The sequence below is a fragment of the Mustela erminea genome, chromosome X (assembly GCF_009829155.1).
Source record: "Mustela erminea isolate mMusErm1 chromosome X, mMusErm1.Pri, whole genome shotgun sequence".
In the NCBI taxonomy this organism is placed as follows: domain Eukaryota; kingdom Metazoa; phylum Chordata; class Mammalia; order Carnivora; family Mustelidae; genus Mustela; species Mustela erminea.
In genome coordinates this window covers 111,671,676-111,690,986 of record NC_045635.1, presented here as the reverse complement: position 1 = coordinate 111,690,986, position 19,311 = coordinate 111,671,676, and the positions used below count along the sequence as shown (strand labels likewise).

The following is a 19,311-nucleotide window of genomic DNA, read 5'->3' as shown; positions in this document are numbered from 1 at the left end:
CCGATGAGGACATTTTCCACAAGGATTTTATTCTTTCCTTCATTTAGGCTTTCACCGAGGCTGGGAGCAGATTCTACAGGAAGAACCTGCCCTCTTCCTGGTGGCCCTCCCCCATTTCTCCATTTCCCCTAAGCCAAGAAGTCCTCCCAGACAATGAGGCCTCGCATTGTGGTTTCAGTGTTTGCCGTAGAGCAGCGTATGGACACCCAGTCCATACAGGTTTGAAGAATTTGTCAAATGTTAAGTTGGTAGTTTGGTGGCCAGGGAGAACCAGAGGTTGGTTAATTCAAGGCACAGAGCCTATCTGACAAAAAGGTGGCAGAGCTAGAAGCATGACTCAGGAAATGTCAGCTTCACCAAGTGCAAAGTAAGTGGGTTTGGCATATGGATGACCCAAATTCTGGTGATTACAGAGCCATGATGTTCTTGAAGTTTTGAAGCTAAGGGAACAGTTAAGTCCCATTTTTGATTTTGTAAATAATAGAGGGAGCAAACAAGAGGAACAATAATGAAAAGCAGACTAATTGTTTCTTTGGGAGATTACAAAGAATGGTTTCTTTGGGAGCTGTATTTGCATAAACTTGAGTACAGTTGCTTTATCTAGTTCAGGCACTAAAAAGATTTCTTATTTTGTTGATCTTTGTTGCAATAAACAAGGCCGAACTGGGGGGAGAAAAGTGTCCAAAGCCTCTAATTACGGATTTGTTTGGTACAAGATGCTTCCTTCAGCATACCACAGATCATCTTTTCCAGGAACTGAAGAAAACAGGTTGCATGTGATAAAGAAGGTTTATTCTCTATCAAATACTCTTGGCATTATAAAGAATGGCATGACTGTTGAAATAACACAACTCCTCAGAAAAGTCCACTAAAAGAAAGCAACAGGAAGCAGCTGGAAACTTAACACACACAAATGTCTTATAATCAGCAAATGAGTCTCTTACGATTGTAAAGCTCATGGCCCTAGATCCTGTTTCTTCTCTGGCTTGTATGAGCCCACTTTCTCCACTTTAGCTTGTCCTTAATTTTCTTCCCAGGCTCTGCTCCTCTCATTCTACACACTCTCCCTGTGTAATCTCTTCTCCTAGTGGTGGTTTTCACCCACCACTAATATTCTGAAGATTCCCAGATCTCTGGAGATCATTCTTCAGCGAGATGTCTACATCCAGCTAAGCTCGGCATTCCTATATCCAACTGTCAACCAAAGTCATAGTCTCGGGGGTCTCAACAGCACACAAAACTCAACAGAACACAAAACGAACCTGTCATCTCTTTCCTATTTCCCCCCCACACAAAAAGGCTGTCTACCCTTCTTGTACTATTTATTTTAGCAGATAGAGCCACAACTCATTCGTGTTACTTCATCTTTGGCCCCAAGCCTTTCTGTTTTGTTCTGGACTCTGTGGGGTCCCTGGCCCTGTTTGCTAGGTGCTAGCCAAGTTCTCTCATTAACTTCATGTTCCAGCCTTGGTACATCCCTTGGAGACCTCCCTTCCTTTCTCGGGACCTTTCTTTGCTATCTTGAGGTGCTCTTCTAACTCCTTATTTCTATGAGCCTTTCCCTTGACTGGGTGCAGTACATTCATAAAGAGCCTCTGCTATATGTCTTGGGTTAGACGGGACAGTTACTAAAAACTCCTATTCATTGAGAGAAATCTATGGGTATAAATGATACAAGGCCTAGCTTTTAACAGTGATTTCTGGGTGACATACAGATAAGATATATTTTGTTTCTCTGAATTATCAGAATTATAATTGTCCACAAACATACCCGGTAAAATCATGCTCGGTTTTCCAAATCTTAACACAACAGAAAGAAGCTGAATGTTGGGTTTTATCCAGAAAAGAATGCCTGGGTGGCTCAGTGGGTTAAGTGTCTGCCTTCAGCTCAGGTCATGATCCCAGGGTCCTGGGATTGAGTCTCACAGCAGGCTCCTTGCTAGGCAGAGAGCCTGTTTCTCTCTCTGCCTGCCACTGTGCCTACTTGTGCTCTCAGTCTCTTTGTCAAACAAACAAACAAACAAACAAATAAATAAATAAAATCTTTTTTTTTTTAAATAAAAGCAAGAAACTTAATGGTCTTTACACATCATAGAATGGATAATGTTTGCAAAGGAGACCGTCCTTAGAACTAGCATGCACTGAAACAGATACCTGAGTGAGTGATATTTGAGCAGTTTAAAAATGAAAATAGTTTCAAGTTTTTAACTGTCTCACTAAATAAAACAGAAAAGCAATAGAACCTTCAGTTTATAGGCTCTGGACTATTAAGAGACACACTGGAGCACAGCTGAGAGAACTTTCTTCCTCTAGTGTCCCAGAAAGCGTGATCAGCACCATTGCTGCCGTGGTCCTTCTACCTACTGTCTAAGGAGACAGCTCCCCTTTTCAATCTTGAATATATTCACTCCCATAGAAAGCACTGAAAATGCCAAGTTCAGCAACAAGAATATTTGTGAATGCTCCTGCTTTTGGACACCAACATGTAGCTAGAGAATTGGTGCCCCAAAGTCTTGGTGTTCAGATCTGAGGCCTTTGTTGGGCAGGACTGTCACTGGCTCAGTGACCCAATTTGTCCCAGATACTCTAGCAATTACAGAGACAGAAGATGACCTGACTCTGCCTGATTCTAGCTCCTATGCTCTTTGCACAACTTCAGAGTTACCCTCCATGAGTTTGGCAATATTCTCCAAATTTGCTGATGCCCACTGCTTTTACCCTACTGGAGTTTCGTTACCTGTGGGCCCTGGAGCTTAGAAATGGCACTGCGAGTGACTGCCATGTTTCTAGGCATACAAAAATTTGAACAAAAAATCCAAAGCCATGTGACTGTTAGTTCACTTGTAACCTAATATCTGTTAGTCAGTCAGTTGAGTTCAACAAACATATATTAGAAGTCAGATTTATTGGGGCACCTAGGTGGCTCAGTGGGTTAAGCCTCTCCCTTCGGCTCAGGTCATGATCCCAGGGTCCTGGGATCAAGCCCCGCATTGGGCTCTCTGCTCAACAGGGAGCCTGCTTCCCCCCCTCTCTCTGTCTGACTCTGCCTACTTGTGATCTTTGTCTCTCTGTCAAATAAATAAATAAAATCTTGTAAAAAAAGAAAAGAAGTCAGATTTATCAAGATGGTGGTTGGTCAATGGATATTGATAAACTTTTCTTAAAAAAAATATTTTTTGAGAGAGAGAAAGTGTGTGTGTGAGTAGGTGTCAGGGAAGTATCAGAAAGAGAAGGAGAGAGAGAGGGAGAATCCCTAGCAGACTCCACACTTAGCACAAAGCCCGACACGGGGCTCAATCTCACAACCCTGAGATCATAACCTGAGCCGAAATCAAGAGTCGGATGTTTAACCGACTGAGCCACCCAGGTGCCTCTCTGTATTGATCACCTTCTACATGACAGATGTTACAAGAAACTTCATGAACAGATATGAATATAATCTGCTTGTTTCCTCAAAGAATTTAACATATACTGTGCAGGCAGAATGGACATTCTTGATAATCAGTAAGAGCAGACTTATCAAGAAGTGAAAACTAAGTGATTATTCATGAGAGAAAAGGAAATGGATAAATGATCGGCCTTCCCCTCACCAGCACGCTAGGTTCATATCATTCTGCAGTAGTAAGACAGAATCTCACTATCAAATAAACGAGCTCACCAACTTTCCTTTTTTTTTTTTCTTCCCTCTGTATGAATTCCCGCCACAGCAGTTGGCCTCTTTGGCGTCTCCTAAAAAGTTCACTGAGACTTTTCTGGCCTACTCTGGGGACTCCCTAATGTATAATGTTCACCAAGTAGGCTCCAGTTGTGAATTTTTAATTATGCCAGATCATCTTCAGTAAAGAGAACTCAATTCTATTAAATTCAAGCTCAATTAATGCTGTCAGATCCAATTTTTACCCCACCCTATCAAGCTCCTCTCTGTGGAGGAATTGCCACTTCCTCAGGCAGGGAGAGTTTCTCCAGAGAGGGACATCTGCGGCCCTTTTGCATTCTCTGCTTTCCTGGCTCAGGAGCAGTAGACTGGGGAGCCCTTCATTCAAGCAGATTCTAATTGTGTTGCCTGGAAAGCAGGGACAATGGATATTGCTGCCTCTTATCTCTCACTTAGCGGTGACTAAGTGTGGCTGCCTCGTGCTTCTTGTGAGGCAGTGGTTCCAAAAGTGTGCTCTGCAGACCGGCAGCCTCCCCGTCACCTGGAAACTTGTTAGAGGGGTAAGTTCTTCAGCTCTGGCCTAGACCCGCTGGATCTAGACCCTGCGACTGGGGCCCAGCCTTCGACATTTTACAAGTTTTCCAGGTGATTCTGCTGTGATTAAGGCTGCGGGCCGCTGTTGGGAGGTGTTTCTAAGTAAGGGTACACAGATTTCCACTCTATTTTGTGAACGTTCTCGTAACCCAGGCTTTATTTTCTGATGTATACATTTTAAACACACACTGAAAATCATAATTTTCCTAGTAGTAATTCAGCTTTCTCTTTACCTTCCCTGATGCACCCCCACATAAGCATTTTCCTCCCTGATTTATTTCCCTAGCACTTCTTCACCCTTGCTTTAGCCCATTGGGTACATTATCTCATGTCCCTGTTAATTGCTCACCTTCTCCACTAGCCTTTGGGCCCCTTGAGGGGAGGGACCTTGTCACAGGGATCATTGTCTCCCCAAGGCCCAGCACGGTGAAGGGAGCACAGAAAACACACACACACAGTAAATGGGTTTGGAGTAAATACATTGTGCAGTGTTTTATAATTTTCAGAACCATGGGATGGCCTTCTGAAGTGAGCCTGGCAGAGAAGGGAACTGAGATCCAGAGAAGTTAAAGTGACCCGGTGGGTGGGTTACAGACCCAGAGCTAAAGGCGAGAGCTTACCTCAGTTTGGGAAGGTTAATGGTCACACTTCCTAAATATTGCCCTCATGAATTCAGCTTAGGAAGCCTGGGATACTTTGGTTCCTCAAGGGCAAAGCCCTTGATTTGCTCCCAGACACGCCCCTCCTACCTCCGGCTGTGGTGATGTTCCCAGCTGGGACATCATGTACCACCCAGGATTCTAAGAGAGGGCAGGGGAGGGTGCCAGTTAGTGAGGCACAGTGCAGAGACAGCACAGCAAAGGGAGTCGTGGCAAAAAAATAGGAGCAGATTGTAGCATTATCGGAGGAGGTACAGTCTCTGATGTTCGCTTGGTCCTCAGTAAATGGAGCCACAAGGAAAAGATAGGAGCTGCAAGTGAAACCAAGTTTTCTCTCCTGTTTTTGAGAATTTATTTATTTATGGAGTTGGGGGAGAGCATGCATGAGTAGGGGAGCGGCAGAGGCAGAAAAAGAAGCAGAGACTCCCCACTGAGCAGGGAGCCTGACACCGGGCTGAATCCTAGGACCCTGGGATCATGACCTGAGCTAAAGACAGGCGCTTAACCGACTGAACCTCCCAGGCCCCCAGAAACCAAGGTTTCAAGCTCAGTTTTGTTCATTGCCAGCAGCACGGAATGAACTTCATGAGCTCTTTTTGTTATGGGAATGGGTTGACTGTGATTGTCACCCACCTCACCTCTCGGCGCCCAGCTCACCTCATCTTCTGTAAGCCTTCTGGCTGGGCTAAGAGGCTGGGGAGAAGCAAGCTATGGTCATGGGGTAAGGAAAGTCACTGGCCCACACAAGGGACAGGGTCTGCATTTTCCCATGTTAAGCTTAACATTGAACTCTACATAACTAAGTCAAATGACTCAGGGTCTTCTGTTTGGACCCCCGGGATACAAGACTTTGTAACACACTTGTAAATCCCCATAAACTGGGGTGGACATAAGCTGATGATGGCATAGGCTGCTCCCCAACACCTCCCTCAAAACATCTGCTTATTAATCACAATGCGGTGCTGTCCCATCAGGCCTTGTTGCCTGTCCTCATAGCTTTGACTTCCACTTGGGAGTAATGACTATACATCTGACCCTTTCTTTCTCCTTAAGCTAAGGTGTCATCTCTCTAATCCCCTGCTGGACACTCTCCATCAACACCCTAACTCAGGATGCTCCAAACTGAATCCATCAACTTGTCTCATCCAGATTCCCTCCCAGCCAGTCTGTCTTTTTCACTGGCAACTTTGTTTTCCTAGCCATTTAGCTTCCAGACCCTCTCAAGCAGCTTTCCTGTAGATTTCAATCTCATTCTTCAGATGTAGTCAGTTGCCAGGTTCTGTCATTTCTTTTGCTGCCCTGCCTGGTCTCCTTCTTTCCGCCGCCCCCCCCACCACCTTCGACTGCCATTCCGGTCAAGGCTGCCATCATATTTCAGGGCTCCATCACCCCAAATCTTGCAGTACTGGAGCTAGGTGTAAATGCAACAGCTGTAAGACACTCCAATCGTCTGTAACCCAGGTCCAAGCTCTTGGGAAAGATACAAGTGAATGGCCAGTTTAAATGAGAAAATAATATAATTTAGGAAGTGATTCATGTTCTTTCTTGATCCCAGCTAGGCATTCAGGGTGGTGACCTGGACAGGAAGAGCTGTGCTAAGAGGTGAAGAGAGCAAAACAGCAAAAATAATCAATGAGTCTATTGCTCCAGTCCCCGATGCCCCTGTGGGGAGTTGTGAGAGTGAAAAGTTAATGGGGGGCGGGCAAGATAATGTGAGCATCCCGGCTATCTCTTCCAAGAGCTCTGCAATTACAAAGTAATTGTGAGCGTATGTGTGAATGGTTTACCTGATCACTTTAATTCCCTCCGCTCTGTAGTTGAGAATCTTAAGGCAGCAAGAAGTTGTATGCCTTGCTGGCAGCCAAGATGAGAACTTGAGATATTTGAATACATGCTTTGAAAAGATGAGGTTGCTCCGGAGAGATCACAGTTAACACCGTACTTCCTAGCAATAAAGATGAGCTGTTCTTGTCCCTGAAAGCCTGTCATTATCTGCAGTTAAGCAAAGAAATGCTAGGGAAGGAAGCTAACTGAAAACACAGGCTGGCGAATTGAACTTTCTTTGCTCGGTGATTCACAGAAATATAGATAATAAGAATGGGACACTTCAAGGGGTATGGACAGGAATTGAGACAGTTTTGGTGGAAGAAAACAAAAAATTTTGGGGCAGAGAAAGAAAAGCATTCAGGACATAACCCAGCAAGATAGGAAAATGAAATATAAAAGCCTCATCAGCTCTAATTAAAGGAAATCAATATTTTAAGCGATGTCTTGCGCAGTAACAGAACAAGGACAAAAATACTTCAGAAATGTGAGCCTCTTAGAAAATAGGAAAGCCAGTTTGCATGGGGAAGCAAGCATGATGAAGAAGCGATCATCATTTCAAAGCCCTTCAAAAGACGACCACTTGGAGGATATGTTATACAGGGAGCTCAAGCGCTTGCTGGAGAAGCAGATCAGACAAGCTTCTAGCCCTGGTAGAATCTATACTTTTTAAGTGCATTTCCTCATCCTGTGAGCTTCAAGGAGCCCAGAGTCATCTCAAGGGAGCAGTTAGCTACCATTTCCCTGGATAGATCTGAAGTAACCTCTTAATGACAGCTTGGGTTACATGTCAGTTACCTCTTAGGAGAACACACACTGGAAAAGATGAAGAGCTATACAAGTGCAGTAGGGTTATTATTATTCACAGGTCCTAGCCAGCTACTCAAGCAAGCTTGCTGGAGAACCCTTTGCAAGCTCCACCTGTCCTTAGGGTCCACGTGATGATCAACCAACAGGCCAATTCTAACTAGACTGGAATCTAACCAGAGTACAGTCTGCCCAGGCCATTCTAATCTAGGAATGGAAAATGTGTGACACGTATGTCACCACCTCCTCTCTCTCACCAGTGCCAGGCATTGATAATCGATCACGGCACTCTCTCTACTGAGCCCAGAGGCAGCTCTTTCCGTTTGTTTGTTTGACAGGTATTTTCTGAGTGCTTTCTTAAGAGCTAGGCAGATCAACAATAGAATATAAACAACACTACAAGCACTATATGCTCAGTGCCAAACAAAAGATACGTAGCCAGTATGACAGCCCGACTCTCCTGGAATTCAGTTCCCTGAAACACTGACAATTAATTTTTTAAATTTCATTGCTGTTACAGTTAACGCAGTGCGACTAGTTTTCATGGGTCCGAGATGAATTAATTCCATAAAGAGCCCACGAAGTACTATAGGAAATGCAGAAGTTTCTGTATACCACCCATCAAGAAAGTGAGCTGAGTGTGTTTGAAACTGCTAGGTTCTTCTCCCTCAAGTACCTCTCTGATCTAAGAGAAAAATCCAGATTGGAGTGGATCTGATTGCCATTTTGGGTTAAGTACACTGGATGCCATTTCAGCATCAAATTATTCAATCAAAAACACTTCGAAAATGCTGGAGAGTTGGGTTAGTCAGAATTTTACCACCTGAATACAATGTGCATAATACTGCAGATTTTCCCCCAAGTTTCTAGTGTTGGAGACATTATTTGTGGAGCCTGTGGAAAAATGGCTTACTTGATAGATGGAGACAGGCAGACAGGCAGACAGACAGAAGGAGCACTAGCACTCATTAACTTTCCCTATCAAGAGCTCACCTGGCATAGTCTCCAGAGGCCTTTGATGAGGCCGGCTGTGAGGCTGAGTGGAGGAAGCCCAGACTCATAGTCTCAGGGATTTCAGGCCACAGCCCTTAAGATCTCAACCCAAAGAGGAGATGAAAGTAAAGAGACAAAAGAATGACAACAGGAGTAGGTCTGTTTCAGATATATGAGTTGGCAACTAGCTCAGAGTCAACACAGCTGCCCTCCTATTTCATGTCCCAAATTATCATCTGTATACCCTAAGCAGGTAGGGCTGATTCCTCTAAGTCCCTGAGATCCCTGGATGTTCCTGTGGCCAGCGTTCTTGACAGCATCTGAATCTTCAGGTCCTTGACCTGTGTTTTTCCAGATCTCTGAGGCTCCCAGACAGTCTGTGGCCGCAGGATTTTCTCTTTCTGGCTCATGGGGCACTTCTGGAACACGCAGGGTCCTGCTGTCTCAAGGTTTCAGAATTAGAGCATCTTGTTCAGACTTAGCTACTGAGCCTGGAACTTTGGGGCAGACCAATGAGTCTTTTCCCTCAGTGTCCCCAAGCCTTTCTAGACAACAATCCTTAGTATATCTACAAAACGAGCCTCCTGGGATCCGAGTCTGCCACAAACTGTGCCTGGTCCCTGCCCCACTTTCGGATATACTTCACCACTACCAATGCATCAGCTGTTTGCCCAGAAGAGACGTTTTGGTTTCTTTGATTACTTTCAGTCTCAGTCATGGTACCATACCTTCTGTATGTGATTTTCCTCTGAGAAAGTTTTTGTTTCTATTCCCTTCGGATCTGGATGTACAGGACTTGGCAGTAGGTCAGAGGGGTCCTTATTCCTATCTTTTAAAGGACTACTGCTCCCAGACCACTCCTGTCTAGAGCAGCAGTTAACAATAAGAAAGCTGCCACTGACGGCTGCCAGCTTTCCCTGATGTCCTGCCGCGCCCTGCATGGAGCTTAGACGGGGTCACTTGTCATACAGATGATAAAGGACTCTTGTGTCCAAGGCACAGGCATGGGAATTTAGCAGTGAGAACGCGTGTTCTTGCATTGAAAAGGATGTGGATGCCTGAACTTGAATGACCACCTAGTCGGAGCCCACCCCCACCCTGCTGCTATAGCTTGCAAGATCAAAAGAGCTGTTGTTCCACAGTGCTTCCACTGAAGTTTCCCACTCCCTTGTGTCTGATTGAGGGGCAAGGCCGAGGAAGGCTTGGCGGCCAGTGACCAGGATGTGCAAGTGAGGAAATTGAGCCCGGCTTGGATTTGGCAATTCATAGCATATTGCCTCCTTCACATGGGACTGCCCTGACATGTTGGAGGAGACGGTTTTGAATTCTTCCGAGTTAGTTTCTTGCCTCATTGCTTGGTATGATCTCTTAGTTTCTGAGCTCGGCTTTGCATGAGGAAAGCAGGAGGTATGGTCCCAGGTGCGGCTAAGGAGTTCTTTGCTAGAAAGTCATACGAGATAGGCCAGTGCATAATGGAGTCTGCAGACCCCACTCAGAACGTAACCCCAGTCTTGTGAATCCGTGAGCAGCACAAGGAAATGGTCCCTGCACTGTGCAGGAATCCCAGCAGTCTTATTTGGCAATCTTCTGGTATTTCCCCTGGGGACAGAATGCGTGCTCCCTCTTTCTAGAAGTTCTGCCCCCTCCAGCGGAAGGAGCTCACTTTGGTGTCTCCTACTCCCAAGAACTGTTGGGGCTTTTGCTATCTGTCTGATTAGCCCTCATCTGTGCCCACACCCTTCTGTGTTACCTTGGTGATCCTCCAGAACTTATGATTCTCTTTTGTTCCAGTTCTATCCATGTCGACATTTAAAGCTGATGAGTGCAGGGCAGCCCATCTTTAACCCCACATATAAATACAGTGACTTGCAGGTACTTATTTCTGAGGTACTTAAAAGATTGGTAAGTATCTGGAAAGCTCTTTGACATTCTCTGAGACAATATTCTATGCCTTTGGAAGGCTCCATTATCGTCACCGAAAGCCAAGATATGCATTTTTCTTTTTTACCTTCACTTTTCATAAAAGGTTATGCTGACGTAGATCTGAGTAACAAAAAAAAAAATCTTTCTGATGAAATCAGGATAAAGCATAAATAATTCCACACATCATCAAGTGGAGAGAAAGGCTTTGAATTGGTTTCCATGGAAATCTGAAGATGAAGTAAAGTAATAATTTCCAGGCAAAGCAGCTGAATTGAAGATAATGGTAAAAATAGTTTGATAAAGAAAATAGAATAAAGTAATCAAGAAGACTCCAATCAATTATTCCTTTTTGTTTACCTTCAAGTGATTAATTTGTCTGCGTTTATTAACCTGATGAGATTAAGCAGACCTTCCTAGTGATTTATTTCGTAATTGTTTCCAAGGTTTGACATAAGCTGTGGAGTTATTAAAGGTGGAGATTTAAATTCAATTACTCATGAAGCAGGTGGTGCTTTTCTTGAAAGAATATCTGAATTCACGGCCTTCCCGTGTTAACATTATGAGGGAAAATTATTAATTCATCTGATAGTATCTCCCAAAGACTTTTAGAAGTCATTTGACATCCACATACTTCACTAAAAGTCAGCAGCTTCAGAACTGAACTTGTAATTCAGACACTCTAGAGACTGAAAAGAAAGGATTTTATGTTAAAGACTGGTTATTTTTACAATTTCTCTTTCTTTCTTTCTTTCTTTTTTTCTTTCTTTCTTTCTTTCTTTTTTTCTTTCTTTTTTTTTTACTGGAGCCTCCCTTGGGGTCTGGACTATGGTACTATCATTAATGGACTCCACCAGCTCAAGCTCTGAATGCCAAAAGGATAGATTTCTTCAAACTTGACCAGTGGTTCGCACTCTCGTTACCTTTGGAGGGCTCACCACTGGATAAGATCATGCTGTATTTTGACAGGAGAAAAAGAGAGAGAGAGAGAGAGACACACACACACACACAGAGAGAGAGAGAGAGAGAGAGAGAGAGAGACTGAGCTGGAAAGTATTTAAATGAAATGACTAATTGCTTTTTGTCTCTGTGGTCATTGTTGTATATATTTTTTTCTATTCCTTCTGTGGGTGTAGTAAGGATAGACGGGGTTCTCCAAACACTAATCCAGGCGCCAACTCTCCATCATCCACAAAGGCCCGGAATGCATCTAAGAGTGGGAAGTAAGTGAAAAGTGTCCCTGTGCATAGCATATCACCAAGCCTTGTGCTGTCCTCATTTTGTCTTTCATTCATGCTCATTCAACAAAGATTTGTGGAATGCCGTCTGTGTGCCTCACACTGGGCTAGTCACTGGGGAGTGTAAATGAGTAAGGCATGTGTCAAGAATTTCGGGTATACGAAGGACTAAAGATGCAGGAGAGGGATAGGAAAGTCGGGCTGAGTGTGAAGGGCAAGGAGTTAAAGCAATGCAAGATTCGGACTATGTGTTTCAAAAGTGAAAGAAAGAAGCTGCAGCACTGATTCGTCATTGTATGAGTTGCAAAATCCATGAAACTCTTTGACCCATACCCATAAGGTTTAGGATTGAGTTGGAAAAGTCTGGAAAACCATTCCATGAATGTCCTGATTTAAGTACATTTCCATTGTAACCATATCGCTGATTTACGTGATATATATATTCCTTTCCCAGTAACCAGCATGTACCATGTCCTACATGCAACTGTCTTTGTGGTATTGCCAAAAGTTGTACTGGCTGAGCATCTGTGATGTTAGATTGACCTCTTTGGGTTAATTCCAGAAAACAGCCTCGGCTGATCCAGCCAACTGGATTCAGCAGAGCATGCTGTAACAATGTGGTCCTCTGCAGGTGACATACCTCCAATTAGGGGCTTCCCCTCCGAAGTGGCTGCAGCCCTCTGGTGAATGACTTGGGTTCTCTGTAGGCTACGTCTCTCAGTGGCATAGGGCACTATGACAGCAGAAATACAATCCAGAAGGAGGACCCAGCCTGCATCTTGGAGAAGATGAAAGATGCCTTCATCATGCTAAAAGCTCTAATCTAGCAACAAGATATATCACTACAAGAGCATGGCTTTGCAATGGAAGGTGAATTTGTAATGGTCATATATTTTATGTATTCAGTGTCAGACCATAAGAGCTGCATTTGGAATATGATCTTATATTCAATTCCCAAAGTGAAAGAGCCATTGGCTGCCTTCCCCCCCCCTTTTCTTCTCCCCCTGAATACCATTTCAGGTTTGCCTATCAAGTCAAATGCGGTCTATATTGGAGAATATAGAAAGCAGTGGTGAAGACGTAAGACTGAATCTCCAAGCACTTATAACTCATTTCCATGATTTATCACCACACACCACAGTCAAAATACTCTATAAGTGATGAAGGAAGGGGATTGATGCACCACAGTCCCAAGCAGATGAACATTTCCAAATTAGTCCCAATTCAACATCAGCATGTGCGCTCAGTGAGCAGATAAGGCACCGGAGAGTCGCTCTCACCACCATGCTCGCAGAAATGGCGGGCCACATCTGGGGCCCTGGTTTTCCCCTGTCACCCTGACAACTACAGGGCACAGTCTCCATGTATTAGACCCTGATGTATCGCGCAGGATGTACCTGATTGCTATTACACTTTGAAAGGGGCACTGTTTGGCGTCTTTTGGCTTTGCTGCACTGAGTCTCTTACCTTTTGAGTAAAGAATCTCCGCGTGAGCTGCAAAGGGAGATTTGGCCAAATTTGGGTTCAGATGACAGAGAATGAATATCCAGGTTGTGAACAGTAGGAGGCCCACATGAACACCTTCTTACATGGATAAATGTGATCTTCTACCACGTTTACTGTATTTGGACACATCCCTCGTGCATTCGGAGCTGGGTGCCTTTTATTGGCCCTGTACGTGACTCATGGATTGAGGGAGTTCCTTGTAATTCTTCATTTTTTTTGTTGATTATTAATGAAAACTAAGAAGTTCTCCAATATACTCTTTGTGAACACGTGTGCCAGGTCCCTTGATCTGACCTAGGTGCCATTAGCTTTTGGGAGGTTTTAAAAATGATTTCTCTGCACATTTTCTCGCATCTCTGGCTGTCTGTGTTAACAGGAGCAGTAGAGAGCGGTCTCCATATAGTGAGACTGTCTGGGGGCCCTTTCCACCCTTTCCACACCAGTGTATTGCTGTTAGGCACACGTGTTGTAATTTGGAGAGCGTAGTTATTTTCTACATACTTCCTTGGTTTGGGAGTTGGGGTGGTGTGCGGTGTGGGGAGGTAGATTTCTGCACCCTGGAGCTTTTCCCATGATGCACTGTCTCAACGCGCAGCATCCGAGTTGCCGTTCTGCTGGGTTTTTCTCCTGTTATTTGACCTAATGAGTGTGATGTGGAATAGTTTTTATTTTGAGGCCAGAAACAGGCTGGGAGGTAGAAGGCACGGCCCTTTCTTCTCTGAAAAAAAAAAAAAAATGATGTCTCTTGTTTTTTGAAGAAACAAAAAATTCAGAATTCAAGCTGCCTCTGATAACACATTGTGGCTTCGAGAAAACGTAACTAATATGTGTTGAGTGAGCATTCTGAACCAACATCTACCGAGCACCTGACAGTTTTGTCTCCTTAATCCTCAACCACCAAAGCTTTTGAAATAGGCACTCTTATTTCTGTTTTATACATGAGGAAATTGGAGAGGATAGTATGTGCCTCCATGGGGGGTCTCCAGATGGATAATTTCAGTAAAGAGCTTTTTTAAGTTTAATTACTTTAAGACAACTGAAATATATTGAAGGTTTATTTTTGCCATTGTGCCAAACGCTGGGGTCTCATAGACAAATACAAGGTATAATATGTGCCTTAGGAGCTCACAGTCTCTGTGTGGAGAGGAGAGGGGACAGGATGACAAGATGGTATTTACAGTGAAGCAGTCACAGGCTGCTACTGTTGGAGCCCAAATTGTCACCCCTAACCAGTGCCACGGTTGCAGTGGGGAAGACGTTATGTGGAGATATCAATGAAGGCTTCTGAGAAGTGACCCCTGAACGCTTTCATTTGCCCACTTTCCCCTCAGGTAGCAAGGTGAGGTCAGAGAAGGAAAATGTGTGGTAATCACGAAGGTGGGCAGAATCCCCCAATGTTGAAAAGAACAGTTTGGGGCTGCCAATTAGGTAAAAACTAAAACCAAATGGCCAATTCTGCACTTTTGGGGGGACTTCAATGCATCAGAGGCCAACTGAGATAGAGTGAAAGCATGCAGAGTAGCTTAAGAAACCTACAGCTTGAAAGTTGTGTCACTTCTGCCCCCTCTGTTTCATTGCCTGCATCTGAAGCTGGGTAGCCAGCCCTCTGTTTCAGGCAGGAACAGATGGAATGGGACAGATCTGAGCAGCAGAGCCAGACCGCCCTGGCAATGACTTTCAGGGGGATACATGCACTTTCCTCTATGCCAACAGTGAGCCAAATTGACAAGGCAGAAAGAAAACCTCAGTGCAGCCCCATAACTCTGATATCTGGAAGCATAGGTTTTGCAGAGGTTGACCAATGACTAGCCAGGCTGGGTCACTACATTTAACCACACATTTGATTCCCTTTGGTAATGCAAATCTGTTATTCCTTTGAACACATCACACCGGAATCAATCCATTTACCTACCCATTGGGTTATTCCTAGCCAGCACATAAACTGTCAAGGCTGAGCATACATAGCAGTGACAAGGAGCCATTGTGAATTTTCATGTTGTATCAGAACACACTTTACAGGAGACCAACTCTTTTGCTGAACAGATAAGGACACTAGGACTCAAGAAGGGTCAGTCACTTTCCCAAATACATGCATCAGTTAGTAGCAGAGGCCAGCCTAAATCCCAGTCTAATATTTGTCCCCTGCTCTTTTTACTACAATGTATGCTACATTTCTTCTCCCAGATAGCAAGGTACTTCAGCTAATCACACCAAAGGAGCCTCAGAACCTGATCTCAGGATGTCCAGCTAAGTGCTCTGCCCTCCATATACTATGATACCTGTGTTGGGTAGGTTCTGTCAGCCGCTGTGAAAATGGAGACTTTGGGGGGAAATTAGAATCATTTCATTTTTTTTAAAAAAAATGTAGCCATAGTGATGATGAAAGGAAGTAGTGTGCACTTTTTAAACACTTTCCTTTTGCTCTAAACTAACATCATTCTTGTTGTGTTTGGGCAGTCACCCATTTTCAACATTCTTGTTGAGTGATCTTAAGTCTTTAACACCTTTTCATTAAGGAAGCAATAAAGAGAACTCATAGATCTCCTTCAAATCAGCCATCCAAGGTTGAGGGTGTGTGTGTGCATGTGTGTCTGTGACATTCAGAGGCATCAGTTTAAAAATTAGATCGTAAGCAGTTGCAGACGACTATGGAAATTAATCTCCCCTTCAGTCTGAAATGTTTTCCACATAGGCTCAGGCTATGGAATGACAAGAGCCTAGTTCCATTTTCAGATACTAGTGAAGACCATGAATATTATAGGACCAGGGCAGAGAACCCAAGCACAGTGTCTGGTAAATGATGCCATAAATATTGAATTAAGTACCATAAATGTTGCCTTAAATGAATTAAGCCAGGGATGCTAAAATGGATAAAAAGGACTGCAGATGGGGAATATGAGGACCAAGTCAACCTTGTTCACTTCACACATCTGCCTGGAGCTGACCCTAGTAGTAGATGCTACAGGAAGATGGACTCCAACCTGTCTTGGCCCAAGTTGTCTCATAATGAGCAGACCTATTTATCTATTCAGTTAGGAGCACATAGCTTCATAAATAAATTAAACACACCAACACTCTCTTGGTTTTTGGTTGGCAGGAGCCAAATGAAAACATTTCCTGCTTTAATAAGAAGGGAAGTCTTGCTTCCTTTCTGGACGGAAGGAAATGGACTTTATGGACTCAGCATATGTTGCAAATTGAGCTGTTTACACGTGCATTCCTGGGGTTGAACCCTGCACGTCATGATCTCATGATTATGTCCTTTCCTCTAATTGAGAGCCATGCATTTCTTTTAATACAGTAGTCTGACTATTGCTAAAGCCTCCAGTTTTGCCTCTGATATGGAAATGTGTGTGTGTGTGTGTTCACTTCAAAATGTTTGTGTGCTATATGGACATAACAATCAGGTAGCCAAGTATTCAACTTGTCAGATAGTCTTAGTAGTTTTACATGCTGATGATGGCAATAGTGCCTTAGTTTAGCTGTAAGGCTATGTCTAATATCACAAAGGCTTGTGACAAAGCAAAGCGCTGAACTGACTGCTCTCTCTGTCTCTGTCTCTCTTTGCAACTGCTCCTTTGTAGGGAAAAGCAAATGACAAAAACAGAAACTGATGTCAGAATGTATTCCTAAAAATGGCTCTAAGTGTGCCTGAGAATCATTTGTAGCCTAATTGCCTTTTCCTCTAATATTCCCCTTCCGGGATAGTGTGAGACTTTTGGTCATAATAAAAAAAAAGTCAGATCTGTTCCAGAAAGTGCATTCATTAACAAGGCAGGAAAGTAGCCTAAGACATTTAAAAAAGATTTCCAATAACAAGGGGTAAATAACACACAGGCTGGGCATACTTTGAGGTTTAACCTAGAGCTAATGGCTGCAGCACAGAGCTGTTCAAAGATTGCTTGAAATAAATGAATCATGTAGCCTTGTGTGTATTCTAAAGGACATCAGCTTTGGAATCAGAGAGACCTGGATTTGAATCCTGGCTCCACTGCCAATTAACTTTGTACCAACCTCATTGGGCCATTGTGATGATGAAATGCCATAATCTAAGGTAAGGTCTCCCAGTACCTGGCACAGGACAAGTACTTAATAATGTCACCTAGTGATTATGCTGGTTTCAGCTGCCAACCTATTGCAGCTGGGAACGTTGTGACCTGGCCAGTATAGTTCTGACCAAATGAGAGCTCTGGGTGGTGCAGCTTGCCTGGTTATCTTCTTTGCCAGCTCTGGAGATGGGAAAGCAGAAGCCCCAGAACCATCGGCAACACATAAGTAATTCCTGAAGATTAGGTTAGACAAGATATTATTAGTAGATCCAGGAAGAAATAGTTCAACCATGGAAACATTTTCTAACAGATCCACATGTATCTCTGTGATGGTTAGGATGAAGAGTATACTTACTAACATAATAGATGCCCCCCAAATATCTGACTGTCCCTGCTGGTCATAGCTCTACAGCTTCATCAGGAAGAGTGATTCTGTTAATGGAGCTTTGGAAAGCAGGAGTCATCTTTCTCCCTCTCGCCTGCCATACAAAATCATGGAGCAAACATGTTGCTCCCTAGAACACAGGTCCTTGATAACTTCTTTTTCCTCTGAAATATACAAGATTGAGAACTCTCCCTTGCATTGTTCTGGCACAGCTGAGTTATGTCCAGTTTCCAGGTATTGGCTAGAATTCCACTCCTGCTCTCCCACTCAAGAAAGCCCAGGCAAACAAGGAAGAGTGATGTGAAACAGGACTCCCCTATTTTCCTCCAAGTAATAAATCTCTGTCTCTGTCTCTTTTTTCTTCTGCCCTCCTTCCCTTCCACCTCCCATCTATCTGTCCGTCCACCCACCTGTCAATGCTACATCTGACCTTTCACCCCAATATTCTTAGGTCTCATACCAGCTCTTTCTGAGCTGAGGGGATTACAGAGGCTAAATAAATAGCATCTTCTAATGCCTCCAGGCCAAATCTGTGTTTTTCAGAAAACCAACTTATTAAACATGGCCCATTGTGGTTTTCAGTACTAAGAAAGTACAAGAACATGGGGCAAAATTGATGTGCTATCTAAATAATTATTATGAACCCATCAGTGACTAAAAATCTAGAATGTAGAGTAGAACTTTTTAATTTGATGAAATGCAATTTATCATTTTTTTCTTTTCGATTATGCTTTTGGTATGGTATCTAAAAAATCTTTGCCTAACCCAAAGTTGCAAAGGTTTTTACCTGTGTTTTCTTCTAGATGTTTTATATAGTTTTAGGCATTACATTTAGGGCAGTTATTCAATTTGAGTTAAATTTTGTATATGGTGCAAGGTTGAGATCAAAGTTTTGTTTTGTTTTACACATGGATATCCAGTCATTCCAGTACCATTTCACTAGAAGAATATATTTTCCATATATATTTATATTTCCATATATATTTTTTATATATAATATATATATTTCCACATATATATGGCTACCTATATATATGGGTGTGTGTGTGTGTGTGTGTGTGTGTGTGTATATATATATGGTGTGTGTGTATATTTGGGGCTACATATATATATGGGTCTACATATATATATGGGTGGATTAAGATGGCAGTATAGGAAAAACATGAACTCACCTGCTCCTGTGAACATACCAAATCTACAGCTGCAGATAGAAAAATTCTTCGAAAAAGACCTGAAAACATGCTGAATAGCTCCTTCACAGCAAAAGGTAAAAAGACCAGATTGAGATGAGTAGGTGAGACAGAAACATGGTCTTGCCAAAAACCCCACCCCTGGCATGACAACCCACGGGTAGGTGCGATCTCACAAACATAAGGTATATCCCCGAGGAGTGAGGGGTTCAAGCCCCACATCTGGCAACCCTAACCCTTGGGACCTGCACCAGTGAGACAAGTCTCCAAAACATCTTTCAAAATGTTTTGGCTTTGAAAAAAATGGCTTAAGTCCAGGAGACCCAAAGGGCTGGAGGAAACTGAGACTGCTCTTAACAGGTTCAGGTACAGACTCACTTGCCCTGAGACTCATGGCAAAAGCAGCAGATTGAAAAATGCCTAGATCATGTGTGAAGGTGATTCACTGGCTAATTTTAAAGTGTCTGCTGAAGGCACAGGGATGTGTTGGA

General features: G+C 43.4%; 1 protein-coding gene across 6 annotated transcripts in view; it reads left to right on the top strand.

Moving 5' to 3' along the window:
- The window catches only part of HS6ST2 (heparan sulfate 6-O-sulfotransferase 2), a 280,230-nt gene that overhangs the window by 224,006 nt on the left and 36,913 nt on the right, over positions 1–19,311 (top strand). For 3 of the 6 annotated variants that reach the window (XM_032330788.1, XM_032330793.1, XM_032330792.1), the window contains exon 4: positions 11,589–11,675. The exons of the other annotated variants lie outside the window; for them this stretch is intronic. In XM_032330788.1, the coding sequence (XP_032186679.1) occupies positions 11,589–11,675 (87 nt within the window). The remainder of the gene's footprint in view (positions 1–11,588; positions 11,676–19,311) is intronic. 6 annotated transcript variants of the gene reach the window in all.